The sequence below is a fragment of the Simochromis diagramma genome, unplaced genomic scaffold (assembly GCF_900408965.1).
Source record: "Simochromis diagramma unplaced genomic scaffold, fSimDia1.1 OVJJ01000421.1, whole genome shotgun sequence".
NCBI classification, from domain to species: domain Eukaryota; kingdom Metazoa; phylum Chordata; class Actinopteri; order Cichliformes; family Cichlidae; genus Simochromis; species Simochromis diagramma.
Genome location: NW_024387250.1, coordinates 2,935,883 through 2,958,476, shown reverse-complemented (window position 1 = coordinate 2,958,476; position 22,594 = coordinate 2,935,883). Strand labels below are relative to the sequence as shown.

Below are 22,594 nucleotides of genomic sequence, written 5' to 3'. Positions count from 1 at the left end.
CACCTTTGCACTGCCATCAACCTGAGTCCTGATGGCTGTGGTAAATTTCTGCCTGTGTGGATTTGGTGCTTAGGATCTTGTGCTGTCACGATCAAAACATCTTTCCTGTCCTTTTGGTCAGCCTTTTCTAGCATTTGGGAGTATTTCTCAATATCAGCCACTCCCTCTGTCTGTCAATAGCACATTAAATGCAGGGTCTTGGTCTTGCACCATACTTCCTCCTTTTGTTTCTTTTCACCATCTGTCTTCAGCTGCCTGAGGCACTCTTGTAGCACCTCCTCTCAAAGGGGCCATCTCCCTAATGTATTCTCATAGCTCTGACACCCACTAGTCCCCCTCTTCCACTTTTTGTGGCTCAGAGAGCCACAGGGTGGAAACATCCATGCAAACATCTATGCATTGTGAGGAACTCATGTTTTGACATCCATGGCATTGATTTCCTCCTTTGGCCTCTTGCTATTCCAGCTGGGTATCTGATGACCAGTAAGGCCTATGTATTGATTGCTTAAATCTTATTCATGCTGTTGATTTGGCTTCTCAGCTCCCATTTCACTAAGTGGGAGTAACTGGCTATGGCTGACCTTTTGCAACTTCATCTTTGTTCCCATTAGACGTTGGAATACCAAGGTGCTTGTAGCTGTTTTTTCAATAACCTGCCAATATATATATGTACACTCTCTCCAGTATACATATAAAGCATTTTTATATACAGTATATAAATAGAATAACAAATGACACAGATAGTTTGTTTCATATTGCACATATTGGAAGAATAAAAGAGTTGTGATTTTGTAAACAGCTCAGTGTTGTCAGGTGTCTAAATGAAGACAAAAACCTAGCTGAGCAGATCGATACAAACAAAAGATGGATCTATTATTCTCAAGTATGAAAATAAAAGCCGACTATGACAGCAGCTCACTCCTACATGACACAAAATTAATGGATCAGACTCAGGATTTCATAGCTGATGCCTACTCATTATTGCAAATAATCTTCTTATATTTGGGATGCAAAACAAATTGCGATCATTTTGTCTACAGTCTTAGGTGAACCCTCTGAAGAAAAGCTTACCTGCATCGTGTTTGACATTGTTTTGCTGGAGGCTTGGTTCCTAAAATAATGAGTTCTGCTTCTATGTTCTGAGTGTCAATTTGGGCTCAAAGAAAACAATCTGCTTTCACTGATGACACCTGAAACATATAGCATTAATTTAATAGAAAAAGGCAGCTTTGAAAAAGTGCATACTCTTCCCCTGTTAGAGACCTTGACACCCACTCAAAGTGACATGAACCCCAGGAGTTATTTCCGAATGCATAGCATACACGCTCAGAAATTTGGGATTTCTATTTCTGGTTTTATAGGTACAATATTTTTGAATGCACCCCCCGGGGCTAATCTTGGGCTTCCAGACTTTAAGATGCAATGTGAAAAAACGGCTTGTTTTTGGCCAAGGTTAAGGTTTTATGATTTATTTATATTAAATGAAAAACAACTGTCATTCTCCGTCTGTCTTATATATATGTATTTAAAGGTGAAGAGCACTGCCACCTCACATCAAGAAGGCGCTGGGTCTGAAGATGTCTGCAGCCTTTGTTCTCTCTGTGCCTGAAACATTTTCTCCAGGTAGTCTCCTTCAAAGGTCCAAGGACATGTAGGTTAATTGCTGATTGTTAGCTGTGGGTGGAGAAAAAGACTGCAAAAGTAAATTTCCAAGTTAACAAATGAATATTGTGAAATAAATATGTAATTTGAATGAGCTGGGGTTTGTTTTTTCTTTTTCTTTTTTTACATCACAGGGTACTCCTGCAGTGCCACACAGTTGTAGCAAGCAGCTGCTATTTTTTCTGAGAGTTTATTATGGATCAGATGTTTTTTTCCTCTATATTATTCTTTGGGTATCGGCCATTACATCTCCATAATTGCATTAAAGTGGAAGATAAACATGAAAGGGTCTGCAAATTGGTGTGACACTGATACTTTCCCATTTTGTCACAATAAACAAATTATGCACATTAGCAACTATAATAAATTGACCTCACAGTAGGCCAACACACCTCTCAACATTTTGAGAAATGTAGATCACTTTAATGTGCACATGCTAAATGCAAGGTCACGTCCAACAAGCAATTAGCCTAGCTTTATACAAGGCAGGGGCAAACATGCTGTTAAAGGATACCAGGAGGTAAGTCTTGAAACAGTTTGGGATTTTCAGAAATACACTCATTTGCTTTTCCTAATGAGCTAAATGAACATTTGCAAAAAGCTGAAAAGCCACTGTATGGACCAGGAGGTGCAGCACTGATCGTACTTGGGTCTACAAAGGAGGACATTTCCTACAGTGACAGGGGCACTACAGAGACAATCTATGTAGTCAGAAATCTGCGTGTAGCTCTCTTAAGCAGGACAGCTTCTGTGAGACTGAAACTAATTGCCCGAATGGACAATGTTGACCTTGAGACAGTGAAGAAAGTGTACCCGAAACTATGTGATGGGCTCGGGCTTGTTCAAAAACCATACACGATTAAGCTGAAGCCCGACACTAAACCTTATTCACTGAAAGTGCCAAGGCGTGTTCCACTGTCACTACTGGGCAAAGTCAAAACAGAGCTGGAGAGGATGGAACAGTTGGGAGTAATCAGTCGTGAGGAAGAGCCCACAGACTGGTGTTGCGGCATGGTCGTAACCCCCAAAAAGGACAAAGAGAAAGTCCGCATCTGTGTGGACATGACACCTTTAAATGAGTCAGTGTGTCGTGAAAGATATATCCTCCCCTCTGTAGACCAAACGGTAGGCATGCTCACAGGTGCGCAGTATTTCTCCAAGCTTGATGCTAACATGGGCTTTTGGCAAATACTGCTGTCCAAAGAATCTGCTCTCCTCACCACATTTATTACGCCATTTGGTAGATACCATTTCAATCGTTTGCCATTTGGTATTTCCAGTGCACCAGAGCATTTCCAGAACATGATGGTGAGTGGGAGTCGTGTGCCACATGGACGACATCCTGGTCTGGGGATCCACGAAAGAGGAGCACGACATGAGACTCCACGCTGAGAAGGCGGGCGTCACCCTGAACATGTCAAAATGTGAGTTTGGCAAAAGAGCAGTGAAATTTTTAGGATTCATTGTGTCATCTGAAGGCATGAGTCCTGACCCTGACAAAACTAGTGCGGTGCAGAATATGAAAGAGCCAAGCACCGTGAGTGAGCTTAGGAGCTTCTTAGGAATAGTGAATCAGCTGGGGAAATTCATCCCAAACCACTGAGAGACTTGCTTTCAACTAAAAACGTGGTACTGGGGGCACGAGCAACAAAACGCGTTTAGCAGTTTACAGTTTTTTCTGATTGCTTAAGCACATTTTTTGTAACTATTGGCTAATTTTGCAAAACTCTTCACACAAATAAGAAAACCTGTCACCCTATCATCAAAACATTGTAGTTCTCTTGCAAAAGTGAACACAGCTGGATTAACTCTTCACACCTTCGTAAAAATGGTGTTTCCGTATCAAACAGTACACACAAGCCATCATCTACTAAGCACACAATGCACCAACTGCACACTGATGGTATGAATACAAAACACATCTGGCTTTTGCTTTCTCTGTGCACAAGGTAGGCTATGTCAGTTTGAGCTCATACTTCTGTCATAGATCCATAAGCATAGAGGGATCCAAACTTCAAGTACTGGTGTTTATTCAAACACATCAAAACAAACACAAGTGTTTATTTCCAAGTATAGGATTATTTGCAATCGCCATAATGACTATATGGGTTACTTGGTCTGCAGTGAACATGCTTCCTCTGCCCCCAGCATCTGGTCATCTAGCAATTCTGTAAAGTAACAATTTCAGTATTTTTACATCAATGGTATTGGTGTGTTTCTCATTGGCATATGGCAGTGCTACAAATCTTTGTGCGAAGTGACTGTACTAACCGATTCTCATTTCAAGATGTCCTTATGGTACTTGCTACAGTGTAGCGGCTCGAGTTAGGCTGGACCTGTTGGCCAGCTACCCTCAGGGTCATTCCACGGTTGATTACATGGTCCACTATTGTAGCTCTGATGTCATCAGTAATTCTATTTCTTACTCTTCTTACCCTTCCTCTCCCCCCTCCTCATCCTCCTCTTCCCCCTCCTCATCCTCCTCTCCCCCCTCCTCGTCCTCCTCTTGGTCCTCCTTGTCCTTGTCGTCCTCTTCATCCTACTTCTTCACCTCCATGTCCTCTTCCTCGGCCTCCTCTACTTCTCACTCTTTCTGCTCCCTCCATTGTACTCCACACACAGAGCTTACCTGTATTATAGTGCTTAGGCTGATTGCAAAGTGAACTAATTATCTAAAAAAGTTTTCACATGTGACAGTGTGCCAGACAGTTGGCAAAATAGTGTAAATAATGGCCATAAATGTGTATAGTTTTGCTAGGAGTGCGTTGATCATTTGGAAATTGAGTGTAAAGCAGTGAGTTGTGTTTACAGTTCTGCAAAAAGAGTGCTGTGCAGTGGATTGTAGCTACAGGTTTGCAAAGTGTGTGTTACAAAATGGCAAACTGAGTGCAAAGCAGTGTTTGTGCTTTTAGTTTTGCAAACTCAGTGAGTGGTTTTGCTATAAGTATCAATAGTTTTAGAAATTGTGCTATAAGAATCACAGTTAGGGTTTAAGCATTCAGAAAAAACTGTAAAAGAAGAACTGTCATCCGCTCCAGTACTGCAGCTTTACGACCCAAACAAACCCCAAAAGATCTCAGCAGATGCCTCTTCATACGGGTTGGGGACAGTTTTGCTACAGAAAGACAATGACGTGGGTCACCAGTCTCGTATGCCTCACGATCATTGACACCCACAGAGCACGCTATGCCCAGCTGGAAAAAGAAGCGCTGGCGCTCACCTGGGCCTGTGAAAGATTCAGTGACTTTATTCTAGGGCTACACTTTGAGCTTGAGACCGACCATAAGCCACTTGTGAGCCTACTTGGAGGGCAAGCCTTGGATTTGCTTCCACCGCGGATACAGAGATTCCGCATGCGCCTAATGAGGTATTCTTACACTACAGGGAGTGCAGAATTATTAGGCAAATGAGTATTTTGTCCACATCATCCTCTTCATGCATGTTGTCCTACTCCAAGCTGTATAGGCTCGAAAGCCTACTACCAATTAAGCATATTAGATGATGTGCATCTCTGTAATGAGAAGGGGTGTGGTCTAATGACATCAACACCCTATATCAGGTGTGCATAATTATTAGGCAACGTCCTTCCCTTTGGCAAAATGGGTCAAAAGAAGGACTTGACAGGCTCAGAAAAGTCAAAAATAGTGAGATATCTTGCAGGGGGATGCAGCAGTCTCAAAATTGCAAAGCTTCTGAAGCGTGATCATCGAACAATCAAGCGTTTCATTCAAAATAGTCAACAGGGTCGCAAGAAGCGTGTGGAAAAACCAAGGCACAAAATAACTGCCCATGAACTGAGAAAAGTCAAGCGTGCAGCTGCCAAGATGCCACTTGCCACCAGTTTGGCCATATTTCAGAGCTGCAACATCACTGGAGTGCCCAAAAGCACAAGGTGTGCAATACTCAGAGACATGGCCAAGGTAAGAAAGGCTGAAAGACGACCACCACTGAACAAGACACACAAGCTGAAACGTCAAGACTGGGCCAAGAAATATCTTAAGACTGATTTTTCTAAGGTTTTATGGACTGATGAAATGAGAGTGAGTCTTGATGGGCCAGATGGATGGGCCCGTGGCTGGATTGGTAAAGGGCAGAGAGCTCCAGTCCGACTCAGATGCCAGCAAGGTGGAGGTGGAGTACTGGTTTGGGCTGGTATCATCAAAGATGAGCTTGTGGGGCCTTTTTGGGTTGAGGATGGAGTCAAGCTCAACTCCCAGTCCTACTGCCAGTTTCTGGAAGACACCTTCTTCAAGCAGTGGTACAGGAAGAAGTCTGCATCCTTCAAGAAAAACATGATTTTCATGCAGGACAATGCTCCATCACACGCGTCCAAGTACTCCACAGCGTGGCTGGCAAGAAAGGGTATAAAAGAAGAAAAACTAATGACATGGCCAGTGTGTGAATGTGTGCGTGAATGGGTGGATGACTGGATATGTAAAGCGCTTTGGGGTCCTTAGGGACTAGTAAAGCGCTATATAAATACAGGCCATTTACCATTTACCATTTACCTTGTTCACCTGATCTGAACCCCATTGAGAACCCGTGGTCCATCATCAAATGTGAGATTTACAAGGAGGGAAAACAGTACACCTCTCTGAACAGTGTCTGGGAGGCTGTGGTTGCTGCTGCACGCAATGTTGATGGTGAACAGATCAAAACACTGACAGAATCCATGGATGGCAGGCTTTTGAGTGTCCTTGCAAAGAAAGGTGGCTATATTGGTCGCTGATTTAATAAGGGAAACCTGAAGAAAGTCTCACCCAAACTCCACCAACACATCCATTTTAACACACGTGGAGATCGGCTACTCGACCACTGCTACACCTCTTTCCGGGATGCGTACAAAGCCCTCCCCCGCGCCCCATTCGGCCAATCAGATCACCGCTCCATCCTGCTCCTGCCCGCCTACAGGCAGAAGCTGAAACAGGAAGCTCCAACCCGGAGGGCGGTGCACTGTTGGACGGACCAATCGGAGTCTGCGCTGCGGGACTGTTTTGATCATGCGGACTGGGAAATGTTTCACGTGGCTGCTAGGGACATTGATGAATACACAGACTCAGTCTGCGGATTTATCAGGAAATGCGTGGAAGACGTTGTCCCATCCAGAACAGTTAAATCCTTCCCAAATCAAAAACCCTGGATTAACAGAGATGTTCGCGCGGCACTGGCGGCACGGAGCACCGCCTTTGCCTCCGCGAACACATCGGACTACAAACACGCACATTACCAACTCCGGAAGACGATCAAAGCAGCCAAACGTGAGTACAGGGACAGGGTGGAGCAACAGTTTGACAACCCTCGGAGTATGTGGCAGAGACTAAACACGATCACAGACTTTAGAGGGAAAACCAGCACACCGCAGACCACGGCCTCTCTGTGTGAGGATCTAAACGTATTCTACGCTAGATTCGACACAGCGAACACCATGAGACCGGACAGTGTGCGCACCGCGGATGACGTCAGTGCGCACACTGTGTCTGAGGAGGATGTGCGGAGGTGCTTCAGGAAGGTGAACGCACGCAAAGCTACTGGTCCGGACGGGATTCCCGGCCGCGTCCTCAAGTCATGCGCGGCTCAGCTGGCTGGAGTGTTCACGCACATCTTCAACCTTTCCCTCTCTCTGTCTGTAGTCCCAGCCTGCTTCAAAATGGCCACCATCGTCCCTGTACCCGAATCCTCCACCATCTCCTCATTGAACGACTGGCGACCTGTAGCCCTGACCCCCATCGTAAGCAAATGCTTCGAGAAGCTGGTCAGGGACTTCATCTGCTCTGCACTACCCGACTCACTGGACCCTCTACAGTTCGCATACCGCCACAACAGGTCCACTGATGATGCCATAGCCCTGACACTACATACTGCCCTGTCACACCTGGAGAAGAGAGACACGTATGTGAGAATGCTGTTTGTAGATTACAGCTCAGCATTCAATACCATCGTTCCCTCGAAGCTGGACAGGAAACTGCAGGATCTAGGACTGAGTAGCTCCCTCTGCAGCTGGATCCTTAGCTTCCTGTCTGACAGACGCCAAGTGGTCAGACTGGGCAGCATCACCTCATCCCCCGTCACACTGAACACTGGTGCTCCACAGGGGTGTGTACTGAGCCCTCTCCTATACTCACTCTACACCTACGACTGCACAGCCACTAACAACTCCAACATCATTGTGAAGTTTGCGGACGACACTACAGTGGTGGGTCTTATCACCAATGGTGATGAGACGGCTTACAGGGAGGAGGTCAGAGCCCTGACCCACTGGTGTCAAGACAACCATCTCACCCTCAACGTCGCAAAGACAAAGGAGTTGATAGTGGACTTCCGGAGGTGCAGAGAAGTACACACCCCCATCACCATCAGCGGCGCTGCTCTGGAGAGAGTGAGCAGCTTCCGGTTCCTTGGCGTACACCTGGCTGAGGATCTTACGTGGTCAGTACACACAAACAAAACAGTGAAGAAGGCGCAGCAGCGCCTCTTCTTTCTCAGGAGACTGAAAAGATTCGGCATGAGCCCCCGCATCCTCAGGACCTTCTATCACTGTGCCATTGAGAGCATCCTCACTGGATGCATCACCACCTGGTATGGCAACAGCACCGCCTACAACTGCAAAGCTCTCCAGCGAGTAGTGCGGTGCTCTGAACGGATAATTGGAGGTGAGCTTCCCTCCCTCCAAGACATCTACAGGAAGCGCTGCCTGAGGAAAGCGGGGAGGATCATCAAGGACTCCAGTCACCCCAGCCATAAACTGTTCAGACTACTTCCCTCAGGAAGGAGGTTCTGCAGCATCCGGTCCCGAACCAGCAGACTGAGAGACAGCTTCTTCCACCAGGCCATCAGACTGCTGAACACGTCATAGACACCTCACCTTCACTACTGGAACTTAACATTATGCACTCCATACTGTACAGTAATGCCACTGTTTTGCACATGTCTCACTCTGTATATTTTATTTTATTTATTTTATATATTTTATTTATTGTTTACTCTATTTAATTTGTAAAATATGTGTACACACACACACACACACACACACACACACACGTAGAAGAATATTTAGTATACACATCCAGAAATGCATATACTATTATATATTGTACATATATTTATTAGTTTCAGATGTAGCCATTCTTGTATTTTGCTTGTTTACATTATTGTATTTTGCACAACTCTGTTGCTTGTGAAGCTCGCACACAAGAATTTCACTCACATGTGCTGTACCAATGTACCTGCACATGTGATGTGACAATAAAAGTGATTTGATTTGATTTGTTTTTGTTTTGTTTTTGAATGTCAGAAATGTATATTTGTGAATGTGGAGATGTTATATTGGTTTCACTGGTAAAAATAAATAATTGAAATGGGTATATATTTGTTTTTTGTTAAGTTGCCTAATAATTATGCACAGTAATAGTCACCTGCACACACAGATATCCCCCTAAAATAGCTAAAACTAAAAACAAACTAAAAACTACTTCCAAAAACATTCAGCTTTGATATTAATGAGTTTTTTGGGTTCATTGAGAACATGGTTGTTGTTCAATAATAAAATGATTCCTCAAAAGTACAACTTGCCTAATAATTCTGCACTCCCTGTATAAGGCACATTCCAGGCAAAAGCCTCACCACAGCCGACACGCTGTCACGGTTACTGCTGGCAGACAGCGTGATGCCCAGAGACAATGATCTTATGAAGGACACCGATATTTACGTTGACGCAGTGCTGGAGGGCCTTCCTACTAGCAGCAAATACCTTGCAGATCTCCGTGAGCAGCTACAGTCTGACAGCGTCTGTTCCCAAGTCATGAAGTTCTGTGCAGATGGCTGGCCTGACAGGAACCAGCTGCAGGGAGTAGTAAAACACTACTGGTCAGAAAGAGCAGTTTTGAGTGTACACAACAGACTGCTACTGCGAGGCACAAGGTTGGTCATACCTGCAAACATGCGAAATGCAGTTTTGGACAAAATACACGAGGGTCACCAAGGGGTAGTTAAGTGCCGAGAACGTGCCCGACAAGCAGTGTGGTGGCCAGGCTTAAGTAATCAGATCAGTGAACTTGTCCTTAAGTGCAGGCTGTGCATACAGGAGAGAGTTAATGTGAGGGAACCTCTTATGCCCACACCTTTACCTGAGAGGCCATGGCAGAATTTAGGAGCTGATTTGTTCACACTAAAAGACAAAAACTATCTGTTGGTAGTAGATTATTTCTCGAGATATACTCAGCCCAACTCGTTCAGCCAATGTGATTGTGCATTTAAAGTCAATATTTGCACGCCATGGAATACCTGAAGTATTGATTACCGATAATGGCCCACAATTTGCATGTCAAGAAATGAAAGACTTTGCAAAGGACTACTGTTTTGAGCATGTCACCAGTAGTCCCAGGTACCCGCAGAGCAACGGCGAGGCGGAGAGGGGCGTCAAGACCATCAAAAATCTCCTCAAGAAAGCCAGCGATCCATACAAAGCATTGCTGGCATACAGAACAACAGCACTGGCGAATGGCTACAGCCCGGCTCAACTTCTCATGGGGCGCAGGCTTCGTACTACTTTACCAATGCTTCCTGAAACCTTAGAGCCATGTCTGCCTGATTTTCAGCAGATTTGTCGTTCTGAGAGAGAGAAAAGGCTGAGACAAACCGAATGTTTTAACAAAAGATATAGAACAAGAGAACTGGATAAATTGTTGCCAGGGCAACCAGTCTGGATCACGGATGCAAAAGCACAAGGCACAGTGACATCAGTCCACCCAACTCCACGATCGTACATCATCAGCGGACCCCAAGGGACAATCAGAAGGAACCGCAGTCATCTTGTGCTGATCCCACAAACAGAGACTCAAACCGAAGCAAAACAGATCCAGTCCACCCCTATAGAGACTGTTTCTGAGCCAAGCGCACCCCATACACCAGGTGTGGTTAGAACCCGGTGTGGTAGGGAAGTGATTAAACCAAAAAGACTTGATCTGTGAAGCTAATTTTTTGGAAAGGGAAAAGTTGTATTTCGAAATGCTAAGTTTTGTTTTTGAGAATAGCATATTTAAAAGGACAAGAAGGTTTAACTTGTGTTAAGAGTGTAAGAGAAGGTGTTTATGAAAATACCAAAGTTTGTTTCCTGAAATGCTGGGGTATGTCTGTCTTGAAAAAAAAAATTATATGCAGTTGTGTTTTGTTTGAAGAGCAAAAGAATGTACTACCAGCCTAACTTCAGTAAGGGGGATGTGGTGTAATCTATATTGATGTACATCATGCGCCACTAGGCAGCAGTACTTACCCACTAAGCAGGAAATAGGGGCATGTAAAACAGCACGAGAGTAAGCTGTATTAAAGAAAGATTGTTGTTGCTCCACGTTATTGCTTGAGCGGGAGTTTTATTCAAGAGCCCAACATAACACCTACTCCACTCACACTTGTCTCCGATGTCACTCTAGATATGGGGGAGAGAGAGAGCGCGCGTCATCAGTCACCTGCACGTACACTTGTCTCCTCTGTCACCTCGACGCCTACACTGCAGCAGGCCAGAGACCACATACCTGCCACACATGTCTTAGTGATGGGAATTCCGGCTCTTTTTAGAGAACCGACTCTTTCGGCTCGCCTCGCTATAGAGAGCCGGCTCTTTCGGCTACGAAGCGGCTCTTCAGGTTGTTTTGTTGCTTTAATTAATTTATTATCAACAGCAATTTAAAGTTATGCACAAAATGAACTACTAATGTAAAAAAATGTGGTTTTTTAAGATTTATATATGTTTATTATATAAACTATATATATACATATATAGGTTGGCATTTAGAAATATTAATATCAAAATCAACTCACTGTGTTTTATCTTCCCATTGCGCTGATGGGTGGACAGTTCTCAGGTGCCTGTGCATTTTATTTGTGGAGCCACCTCTATATGATAGTCTTTTCTTGCAGACTCTACACTCTGCCTTTGTATTGTCAATAAAATTGAAATGGTTCCAGATTTTGCTTCTTTTCTTGGTGTCACTCAATTTTCTTTACCATACCTTTCTAATGTGACGATGTTGTCACTTGTTGTTGCTCCCGGTGTTCTGGGAATCCATCCTACCCGTTGTTTCTGCGCATGCGCACAACACGAAGTTAAATGGTGAACAGTCCTAACTTTGTGAAACTGAGCTAGAAGCATACTTTAACAGCTAAAATTAAGTGGAAAATCATCATACCTTTATTAATAAGAGCTTTAACGGGTAAAATTAAGTGGCAAACCGTCCTGGCTTTATGAGCTACAAGCCTACTCTGATGGGCGAATTTAAGTGGCAAACCATCATACCTACTTAAATTTGTGCTGGTATTACTCTGTGACAGCAGAAATGTGCATTAACTACTTAGGGTAGGACATTTTGCCAAAGTAGGATGGTTTGTCAGAAAACCCAGCTCTCTTTCTTTAACCTCCTGCTCTTTTCGTGTGCGAGTGTAACTACCAGCTGAGCAGAGGAGGCGGGGTGCAAACGCAAGGGTCTGTTTGTTTCCTCCTGTCTCTGCTCAGCGCAAACAAAAGGCTGACCTGCGAAAAAAAGTGAGAGACAAAAAAAATCCCACGGCTCCCAATAAGGAGTCGGCTCGCATCGTTCACTTCAACAAGCCGGCTCTAAGAGCCATTTCTTCGCGACTGACCCATCACTTATGTCTATGTACTAAATACACAGAGTTTCTGCCATGTAATTGGCTCATTAGATAGTGGTTTTAACAGGCAGGTAAATAGGTGTAAGCTATAGTGAGCAGTCAGTTAGTCTAGCATTACAGTTTTTTTCAATCGCTAACAAGCGCCTACCCATACTTCAGATACTTTTTCTAAACTCTTAACACAGACTCACACCTACAAAACACAATTGGCCAAATGGATAATTTTCTTCTCAAAAATACATTTTGTTAAATATATACTAACTCTTCATTTCAAAATAGAACACATCTTTCTCTGCACGCACTAACTGTACAAAAACACTATAAATCTGACTCAAAATGAAATTAGTCTGTCAAAGAATAACACTTGTTTTCACTTCACAAGGTACATGCAGTCAATCAAAGTACACCAGGTTTCAAAATACTGGCTATTATTGACATTACAAAAACTGCATAGACTTTTATGTTTCAGTTTTACAGGTATTTGCATGCGAAACATGCAATTCACCATTTTGACACCAGAAATGTCTTGGTTGGTAACTGTATGTCCACATGTACAGTAATGTTCACATTCAAAAGCATTCCAGTAAAAAGCAAACAAGTTTTTGTTTCTTTACTGTTTACTACAGGAGGTACAGTAGAAACACGGTATGATAGGACAGAGAAAGTTTTACAGTATTGCTTACAGTGAACAAAATATCCATGAAACACACAAGAGCATTCTGAACAAAAAAACAACAGCAAAAAGCCAAGATAAAAAGGGGGGGAGGGGGGCTAAAAAAAGGCAAAATTTGCATCTAATCTCTGCGATCTTCAGGGTTAGGCCACATGTTTTCATCAACATCACATCTGATGTTATCCAAGTCGATGCACCTGGGATAAAACCGCCTGGTATGTCGGATCCACCCTTGGCAATCGTCAACTGTGATGTCCCTGGAGCCAGCATCCATGGCTTCAAGGAGGGACATCTGGTCATGTGGCTGATGGTCATAAACCTTCCACCTCCATGCAGAAAAGAACTCCTCTATGGGGTTGAGGAAAGGTGAATAGGGTGGAAGGAAGAGACTTACCAGTCTTGGGTGGACTTCAAACCATGTTGTTATTGCTTGCGAGTGATGGAAAGCCACATTGTCCCAGGTAATTACAAAGGTCCTCATGTTTTCACCCTCCTGACCCTGCTCTGGAACCAGGCGCTGGTGGAGATCATTGAGAAAGGCAAGCAAGCGCTCTGTATTATAGGGTCCAACCTGACATCTGTGAAGGAGTAATCCTGCATTTGCAATTGCTGCACACATGGTAATGTTTGCCCCTCTCTGTCCTGGCACATCAACTGTGGCCCTTTTTCCAATTACATTTCGTCCACGTCGACGCCTTTTGGCCAGATTGAATCCTGCCTCATCGATGTATATGAATTCATGAGGGGCCTGGTTGGCCTCCAATTCCATAACTCTCTGAAACAAAGTTTATGTAAGTCATGTTATTACTGTATACCATACTGTACTGTAACCTAGTATTGTGTAGGTTACCTACTTGCAAAGTGCAAAGCTTATAGAACTGGACATTGGATTGAATATACACTATACCTGGACATATTGTCGTCATAGCTCCTTGACCCTCTCACTGTTCCTCTCAAAGGGAACAGTGTAGAGCTGCTTCATCCGCACTCTGTGTTTGGACAATGTCCGCGTAATGGTTGTGAGGCTGATTCTATCGATATTGTCAAATATCTCATGGTCCGCCACAATTCTAGTTTGAATTTCACGCAGTTTTATTGCATTATTTGCAGTAACCATTTCTACAATGGCAAGCTCCTGATCATTACTGAGGAGCTTTCCTCTTCCCCCAGAGGGTGGAAGACGTTGCATTCTTTAGAAAGACAAAAATTCAACATATGCATTACTGTATGACCATATTGACATGTCAAGTGAGAATAGAAACAATCCATGTAAAATGCAATACTTACCTGTTGGTTTGTTGAAAGATGCGTATAATGGAGGCAACCGTTGACCGCCTCAAATTGGGCTGCACTCTTTCACCAGCCTCTCTTAGTGAAAGACCATGGTTGATTACATGGTCAATGATAGTGGCACGAATTTCATCACTGACTACTGTTCTTGCAGCCCTTGGAATGCCACCACCACGCATTCTTACACCTCTACCTTGCCCTCTCCTTGGGCCTGCTCTTCTCCCTGGGCCCCTTGCTCTTACTCTTCCTCGACCAGACATTACAGTGTTTGTCTTTTTTTTGTTTCCAAACACATCACTCCTCAAGGTCTTGCCTTATAAACCCCACTGAGTCTAAGCCAGAATGGAAGAAGCTGTGGTTGGCCCAATTTACCCAACATAAATCAGCTGTGTGTCAATTATTCAATTGTTTGTTTATTATCAGCTGAGATATATTTTTGATATTGATATTGTTTTTGTACTGATATCATTGCAGAAGCAGAGGTTTTTATACTGTATCTAAGGTTTGGAATATTGTTTTTGCTATTGTGGGATGTTGTGTGTTAACATTCGTAGATACTACAAAAACAGTCCATAATTTTGTTGGGAGGTATAGCTTGTCTGTTAAGAAAATGTAAGCATTGTGGAAATGTGTTCACTGACTGCATATTGGGTGAACACGACATGAAATGTGTGAATGGTATGGCCACAACAGACCGATGCTGTGCTGATTGTGTTTAGAGTTTTGCAAATGTGACAACTGTTTGGACAAACGCTTGTTAGCGACTGAAAAAAACTGTAAGACAGGAAACATGGTGTGGGGTGACAACTAGTCTGCCACTTCTAACGATTATAGCTGAGCACTTGTTTGTCCTTCCTCTTGCCTAAACATGTTCTTTTTGCATTACTTTATGTTATCAAGAGTGAAGTCTTGAGAAAGGACACATAAGTGTCTGACCTTCAGGATAAGGAGGCATAGTTGTAATGACTCAGTTCATGGCTGCACTAAATAAAAAACTCTTTGATAAATCTCCACTTTGTGTCACATTAATGCAGTAAAAACGACTAATGAGGCATATATAACACAAGTCTTCTCTGACATACAAGAAACTATTATATAATGCAGTAAACAAGGCAAATTTCAGCGTAAAGAAAATAAACCCTGCTGTCCCCTAATAATAAAATCACAGTCAGAAAGGTCAATACCTGGATGCTCTGTGGGAAAGCTAATGGACAATGACAATGACTGGGGTAAAAACAAATATTAATCAATTTGCTACAATAAATATCGATGACTCATGTTGCTGAACAGACCGATGTCTCCTAAACGGTTTTAGCAATAACATTGACTGCAACAACAATTAAAAATTTATTATTTCATGAGCCACCTTCAAATTAATGTCAAGAAAACATTAATACAATTATTAGCAGTACCTCAATCAATGACACTTTTGAGGTACATTGAGGGACTTACAGTTTTTTCTGAATGCTTAAACCCTAACGGTGATTCTTATAGCACAATTTCTAAAACTATTGATACTTATAGCAAAACCACTCACTGAGTTTGCAAAACTAAAAGCACAAACACTGCTTTGCACTCAGTTTGCCATTTTGTAACACACACTTTGCAAACCTGTAGCTACAATCCACTGCACAGCACTCTTTTTGCAGAACTGTAAACACAACTCACTGCTTTACACTCAATTTCCAAATGATCAACGCACTCCTAGCAAAACTATACACATTTATGGCCATTATTTACACTACTTTGCCAACTGTCTGGCACACTGTCACATGTGAAAACTTTTTTAGATAATTAGTTCACTTTGCAATCAGCCTAAGCATTATAATACAGGTAAGCTCTGTGTGTGGAGTACAATGGAGGGAGCAGAAAGAGTGAGAAGTAGAGGAGGCCGAGGAAGAGGACATGGAGGTGAAGAAGTAGGATGAAGAGGACGACAAGGACAAGGAGGACCAAGAGGAGGACGAGGAGGGGGGAGAGGAGGACGAGGAGGGGGGAGAGGAGGATGAGGAGGGGGATAGGAAGGGTAGGAAGAGTAAGAAATAGAATTGCTGATCACATCAGAGCTACAATAGTGGACCATGCAATCAACCGTGGAATGACCCTGAGGGTAGCTGGCCAACGGGTCCAGCCTAACTCGAGCCGCTACACTGTAGCAAGTACCATAAGGACATCTTGAAATGAGAAATGGTTAGTACAGTCTCTTCGCACAAAGATTTGTAGCACTGCCATATGCCAATGAGAAACACACCAATACCATTGATGTAAAAATACTGAAATTGTTACTTTACAGAATTGCTAGATGACCAGATGCTGGGGGCAGAGGAAGCATGTTCACTGCAGACCAAGTAACCCATATAGTCATTATGGCGATTGCAAATAATCCTATACTTGGAAATAAACACTTGTGTTTGTTTTGATGTGTTTGAATAAACACCAGTACTTGAAGTTTGGATCCCTCTATGCTTATGGATCTATGACAGAAGTATGAGCTCAAACTGACATAGCCTACCTTGTGCACAGAGAAAGCAAAAGCCAGATGTGTTTTGTATTCATACCATCAGTGTGCAGTTGGTGCATTGTGTGCTTAGTAGATGATGGCTTGTGTGTACTGTTTGATACGGAAACACCATTTTTACGAAGGTGTGAAGAGTTAATCCAGCTGTGTTCGCTTTTGCAAGAGAACTACAATGTTTTGATGATTGGGTGACAGGTTTTCTTATTTGTGTGAAGAGTTTTGCAAAATTAGCCAATAGTTACAAAAAATGTGCTTAAGCAATCAGAAAAAACTGTAAAATAACTAGACACTAATGATTTCATACTACAGTGGATGGCTGAACAATTTTCACAACCGCTTATCCACCGAGACTCTCAGCTGACACTGGCTGAGAAGAATATAAAATGGACAGGCTGACAGTTTACGTGGCTAATGGACAGACAGATAACCGTTATATTCACGCACACTTAAAGCTAAGTTTAAATTAATCTTAGATTAGATTTTAAACTGCAAGAAAAAAAACAGATCACTCTGACAGGGAAACAAAATAGGGAAAGAGAGATCATACAAGGAGCCAACCAGAACTCAGTAGTGGGTAGAGTGGTGTAGCAATGCCCCCTTGGGACAGTTTGCTTCACAGGCACAGTAGCCCAGTACAATGTATACGTGCATGCACATATAGATACATAAAGCACAATTTACAAAACCTAATCCTGGATTCAAATGTATTATGATGTCAACATAAACCACGAGGAAGAGGATTCAAATAAAAAATAAAATAAAAAATACAGAGGCTTTTTAAAGGACCCTCACTTGATGTATATGTCTTATGTTATCAAGGGTACTGAAGCTTCCTGTAAGGCAGCCTTGTTAAGCACTTCTCCACCATGAGATTCACATCTTTAATTCAAATGTACCATTTAATTCATTTTTAACTTCTCAGCAGGAGTTCGTGTAGTTGTGCTTTGACTGCCTTGCAGATTTAATCTGGTCTATTCATTTTGAATGGAATCGTGATTTCCATACCGTCATCATAACACCATATTTTGCTCAGAAGTGCAGCCACAAAACAAAACAAACCCAGCGACAGTATGCAGTATATGCCCCCAAAAAACAAGATGCTGAAATGATGTTCAGATTTATGATTTGTTTACACCAGAGCTGTTCACAGCTTATGACAAAGAGAAATAAGACTAAATAAATACAAATAAGGAGTCTTAATGACATAAAAACAGCAGTTTATATTGTTGTCATTGTTTCGTTTTGTTTTTTAAATAAAATTCGAAAACATGTCCCCAATAAATTGGTACACAGTCTGAGGCTTGTCCCACCATTCAGTCATTACCTTCACACAGTCACAACAATTTGCTCAAGCACTACAGGAGCCAGTTAAACCAATTAGTTTAAAACAAGTGCACTGTTGGATTAAGGGGGTTAACCGTGTCCGTGAATTGGTCTCAAGCAGTCCGTCCAGTGTGCCCTCCTTTATATGCTTGTAATTGAATTTCGCACAGAATTAAAAGCAGATTAAGCTGATGCATTTCAAATCACCCCATTCATTTCCAAACCTTGTTCATGCACCCCTCCCCGCAGAAATGCCCGAACACCCCGTTTCTCTCTATTTTTACGCGAGTGGGCATTCGGGTTGCAGCTCAGAGCTCGTTGCTCGCTGCAATCTGCTGTGTTGGTGTTTGACCCTGCAGTGGCTTTGAATGGAGACAGAAGGGAGACCAGCGTCATTCTGACGAGTGGTCCATGCGGAGCCATTTAGAATCGCGTTTGCAGTGTGCTCAAACAACCTGCGGTCACTGCAGACGCACAAGCAACAGCTGCAGTTCATCGGGCACACAAAACACCTGGAAGCATGTCTGGCATCACTGGGAACGTGGACTGCGAGGAGTGCTTATCTTCTGGACATCTACCCAACAGCACGGAGTTACATGTGCATCCCACCTTGGATGACGACGAGGAACTTCTGAGATACATTTGGAGAGAGTATTTACACCCCAAGCAGTATGAATGGGTTCTCATTGTGGCTTACATTATTGTATTCTTCGTTTCACTCATTGGGAACTCGCTTGGTGAGTCGTACCTTTAAATGCATTCATTTCTCTCTCTCTCCATTCATCTTAACAACTTGCAAAAATCATAAAGCAAAAGCACACTTCGAGCAACTTTTCCCACCTCTCCATAATATCAGCGCAAATATTACTTGAAGTATGAGAAAAATCCAAATCAAGAGCGATCAATAACTAGAAGCGCATTCCCCCCCTCTGTGATGTTCACTAATCGCAGTCGCGCCTCTGCTGATGTGGAAGCATCAATGAGGAGGAGAAACCGTCAATCAGTCCAGGAAAGCGAGGTTAATTTTGGAAAATCGGTAACCTTTTGATTTCTTTGAAGATACATCGAGTAAAAAAAAATTATTTCACACCGTGCATTTGCGTAACTTGCAAGTTTTGCAGACCTATTGTCTGCGAAATTCCATTATTGGACTGCTTTGTTGCTGGTGTATTTTCTCAATGGTTTAGCAGCAGGGGCAGTTTTACTATTTAGCAAAGAGAAGTCAGACTGACCTGTAGCTCTGTTATTTTTTATTGTGAAATTTCTTATGGGGCTGCTACCACACATTTGAGAACCTCCTTCTTTGTGTCAGTGTGGGAGTCTTAGTTATGCTCTACTGAAGCTTGATTGTCACAGTCACTAAAATAACCTGCTCTTTTCCCGCTTGCACTTTGATCTATTTCAACTTTGAAAGCTGTCTTTGTGCAGGCTTGTGTTCTATGCCTCATCTCAGGGTTCCCACTAGCTATTTTTAGACTTTTTTTGGTAACAAGGAAAAGGGCCCCCCCGCATAGATGCAGCTGTGCACTGCAGAATTGCACTCCAGCTTGGAAGGCTGAAGGTGTGCCACATTACCTGTCATTTTAGGCAGCATTTATCAATCTAATCATTTGTATGGTATTTCAGCGAGGAAGACAGCATTCACCCTCTTGCCATCTTCATTATCCTTAATGCAACACCCACTCCCCAGACAGTGGATGACATTTTGAAATGGGCCACTGGAAATGCTGTCCAAGAGAATTTTGTAGATGCTTTCAGAAAACAGCTTTCCACCCTTGTGCAGTCTACTTCCCCTTTTATGCTTTTAGTCTCACAATGGAATGAACAGACACTCTGAAAATGATACATGAGTGGATAAGTTACGATCAGACAGGCCAGCTATTCACAGTCTAATGTTCAACAGTTTCATATTAAACATGTTAAGCAAAATAAGCAGGGTTATCATTTGCTTTTTAAAGCTCAGATTACAAAAATATGTGCTTTATAGTACTGGTTTACTAACAATATCTGGTTGCTGATGTAATCAATGTTTTAGTAAATACTTCAAGAGCAGGAAGTCATTTAGGAAACAAATTAGTCATTTTGTTTATGAGCAAAATTTGCATTTCTTTGCCGAACAGAGCAATCAAGGACATTGGAGGGGTCCATGTGTGTTTAATCAGTATGGCCATGAGTTTCAAAGCCAGAGATGACAGGTTCTCATTATAACTGTCAGTGTTAGATGAGGAAGCACAGCGCAAATCTTTTAAATCATCGCAGCTTCTCTTTCTTTGTTTCCTGCACTGTGTGCTGTTTTCTCTTGCTGCAGTTTTACCTGCTATGAACAGCAGGAAGTGACAACAAAGGTGTCACCCCTGCCTGGAGAATCTCTTCCATAGACAGAAGTAAAAAGAAAAAAAAATCATAAAATCAGCATTTACGGTTGCATTTTTTATTCCTATAAGGGAAAAGGAATCCAGTGGAATTTTTGCTAGAGCTGAAAGTATTTGTTCTCATAGTAAATGGCCTTGCTGCTGTAATGGATTCAGGCACACATTGTACAGTAGGTACTCAATTTAAAACTTTAGTCTTCCTTTTCGTAGAGGGTCTTTCAGTGTAATCCTCTTTAGCATTTCTTTCCTGCTGCTGTAAGTACAAATTTTGATTCATCAAATTGCTGCCTATATTAACTTCACTGTTCACTGACGATGTTAGCGACCACCTGGCGAGCATAACATTAAGCAACTAAAGCACCAGATATTTCCCTCAGAGAGTTGGCAGAGACTGAACTTGGAGTAAAAAGTAAAGAGAAACCACTAATAAATCTGCTCTGTATGTGATGGATGTGTAACTACAAGAAGCTTTTTGCTAAAATGTTTGCAACATTATTATGCTTTTAAACCTTGGACACAGTGTGTACACTTTGTGTTCAAGGCTCTCCCCTTCCCATGCCAACATTTTACCCCATAGGCACTGAAACATTAGCTAAAATTCCAACTAATAATGGGCGGGCAATTGTCATTAGATCATCAGAAACATTAGGGCATAGGTGTCAAACTCTGGCCCATGGGCCAAATTTGGCCTGCAGCCTAACTACATTTGGCCCGTGAAGCCATACCAAATTACTATTAGAGTTGGCCTACTGGTATTATACAGCTAATATATATATATATATATATATATATTTTAGTATTAAGCTTTGCTTGTTCCATATTCAGTTTTTCAGCAAAACGTGTTTGAGTCCATAAGAAAAGATTCATTCTTATATCTGGAGGAATAAATATATTTCAATAAATATTAACGTTAGCCCGCAACTTTGTTCCAGTTTTGAATTTTGGCCCACTGTGTATTTGAATTTGACACCCCTGCATTAGGGCTACTTACCCTGCTCAACTTCTTGTTACAGTTTTTTACAGACGCTAGGACACATTTCTCAATACTTAGGTCACGTTTGCAAAACTCCTCACACAGTGAGCACAACAGAAGTCTATGTGGGCTAAACTGAGGACCAGTTATCATTGTTTTGGCACAAAATGCATCCAATGACTACATCTCTCAAATTTCATGAATTATCTTCTCACTCAGACACAACAACTGCCAAAAATCTTTGTACGGACAGGACATTTTGCATGTGCTTACATATTGTTTTCAAAACTGTTAAACTTATGGCCAAAACAATAACACAATGCAAAACTTAAAAAGACAGCAAAATGCAACAGCAATATTTTATTGAAACATATTTTAAATCTAAAAATGCAGTTTAACCAGCCACAGCTTATTCTCATTGTAGATGAACATATACACAGGTGTTACTCCTTCAATTTTTCAACTCCTTCAATTCTGGCATGCCAGAAGATTCTTTCCTAGGTGTGTTGCCCTAGATGACATAAGATGTGATGTGGATGAGAACCTGTGGCCAAATGGAGAAGACCGAGTAGATTAGCATTACTATTGTATGTGTATCAGTGGATGGTGTGTATACAAATTCTTGTACTTTGGGATTACTTAGTGCAAAAAAATAAAAATACATAAACAAATATTAACGAATTCTGCATGATGTCTGATTCATTCCAGTAACATATATTGAAATTATAAACAGAGATGTGTCCTTGTTTTACACAAGAAAACACTGTGTAATGCTACACGTTGTTAGTGTTTTTTAGGTCATTGTTTTGTGGGTGACAAAGTGTGTTTGTCGGCTGTCAACCTTTGCTAGTGTTCTGGAAGAATGAGTTTATTTGAGACCTGAATGAAGTGTTTTGGTAGTTGTAGTGCATTTTGAATGTGAAATGAACTGCTTTGCCAAGCTAACGGTCAGTTAGGAGGATTGTGTGAAGTGTTTTGCAAAAGTGACCTAAGTATTGGGAAATGTGTCCTAGCGTCTGTAAAAAACTGTAACACAACAATACAATGAGGCAGACATATGGCAGCAACTCAGTGCGCTCCTCCTCATGTTGACACGGTCAAGACGACCTACTGAAGTTCAAACTGAGCATCAGAATGGGGAA

At 42.3% G+C, this 22,594-nt stretch overlaps 1 protein-coding gene across 1 annotated transcript in view; it reads left to right on the top strand.

Moving 5' to 3' along the window:
* The first annotated feature begins 18,034 nt into the window (after nucleotides 1-18,034).
* Nucleotides 18,035-22,594, top strand: part of hcrtr2 (hypocretin (orexin) receptor 2) — a 30,013-nt gene continuing 25,453 nt past the window's right edge. Inside the window, exon 1 of the mRNA XM_040001895.1 lies at nucleotides 18,035-18,844. Coding sequence (XP_039857829.1) covers nucleotides 18,628-18,844 — 217 coding nt within the window. The 5' untranslated portion in view covers nucleotides 18,035-18,627. The remainder of the gene's footprint in view (nucleotides 18,845-22,594) is intronic.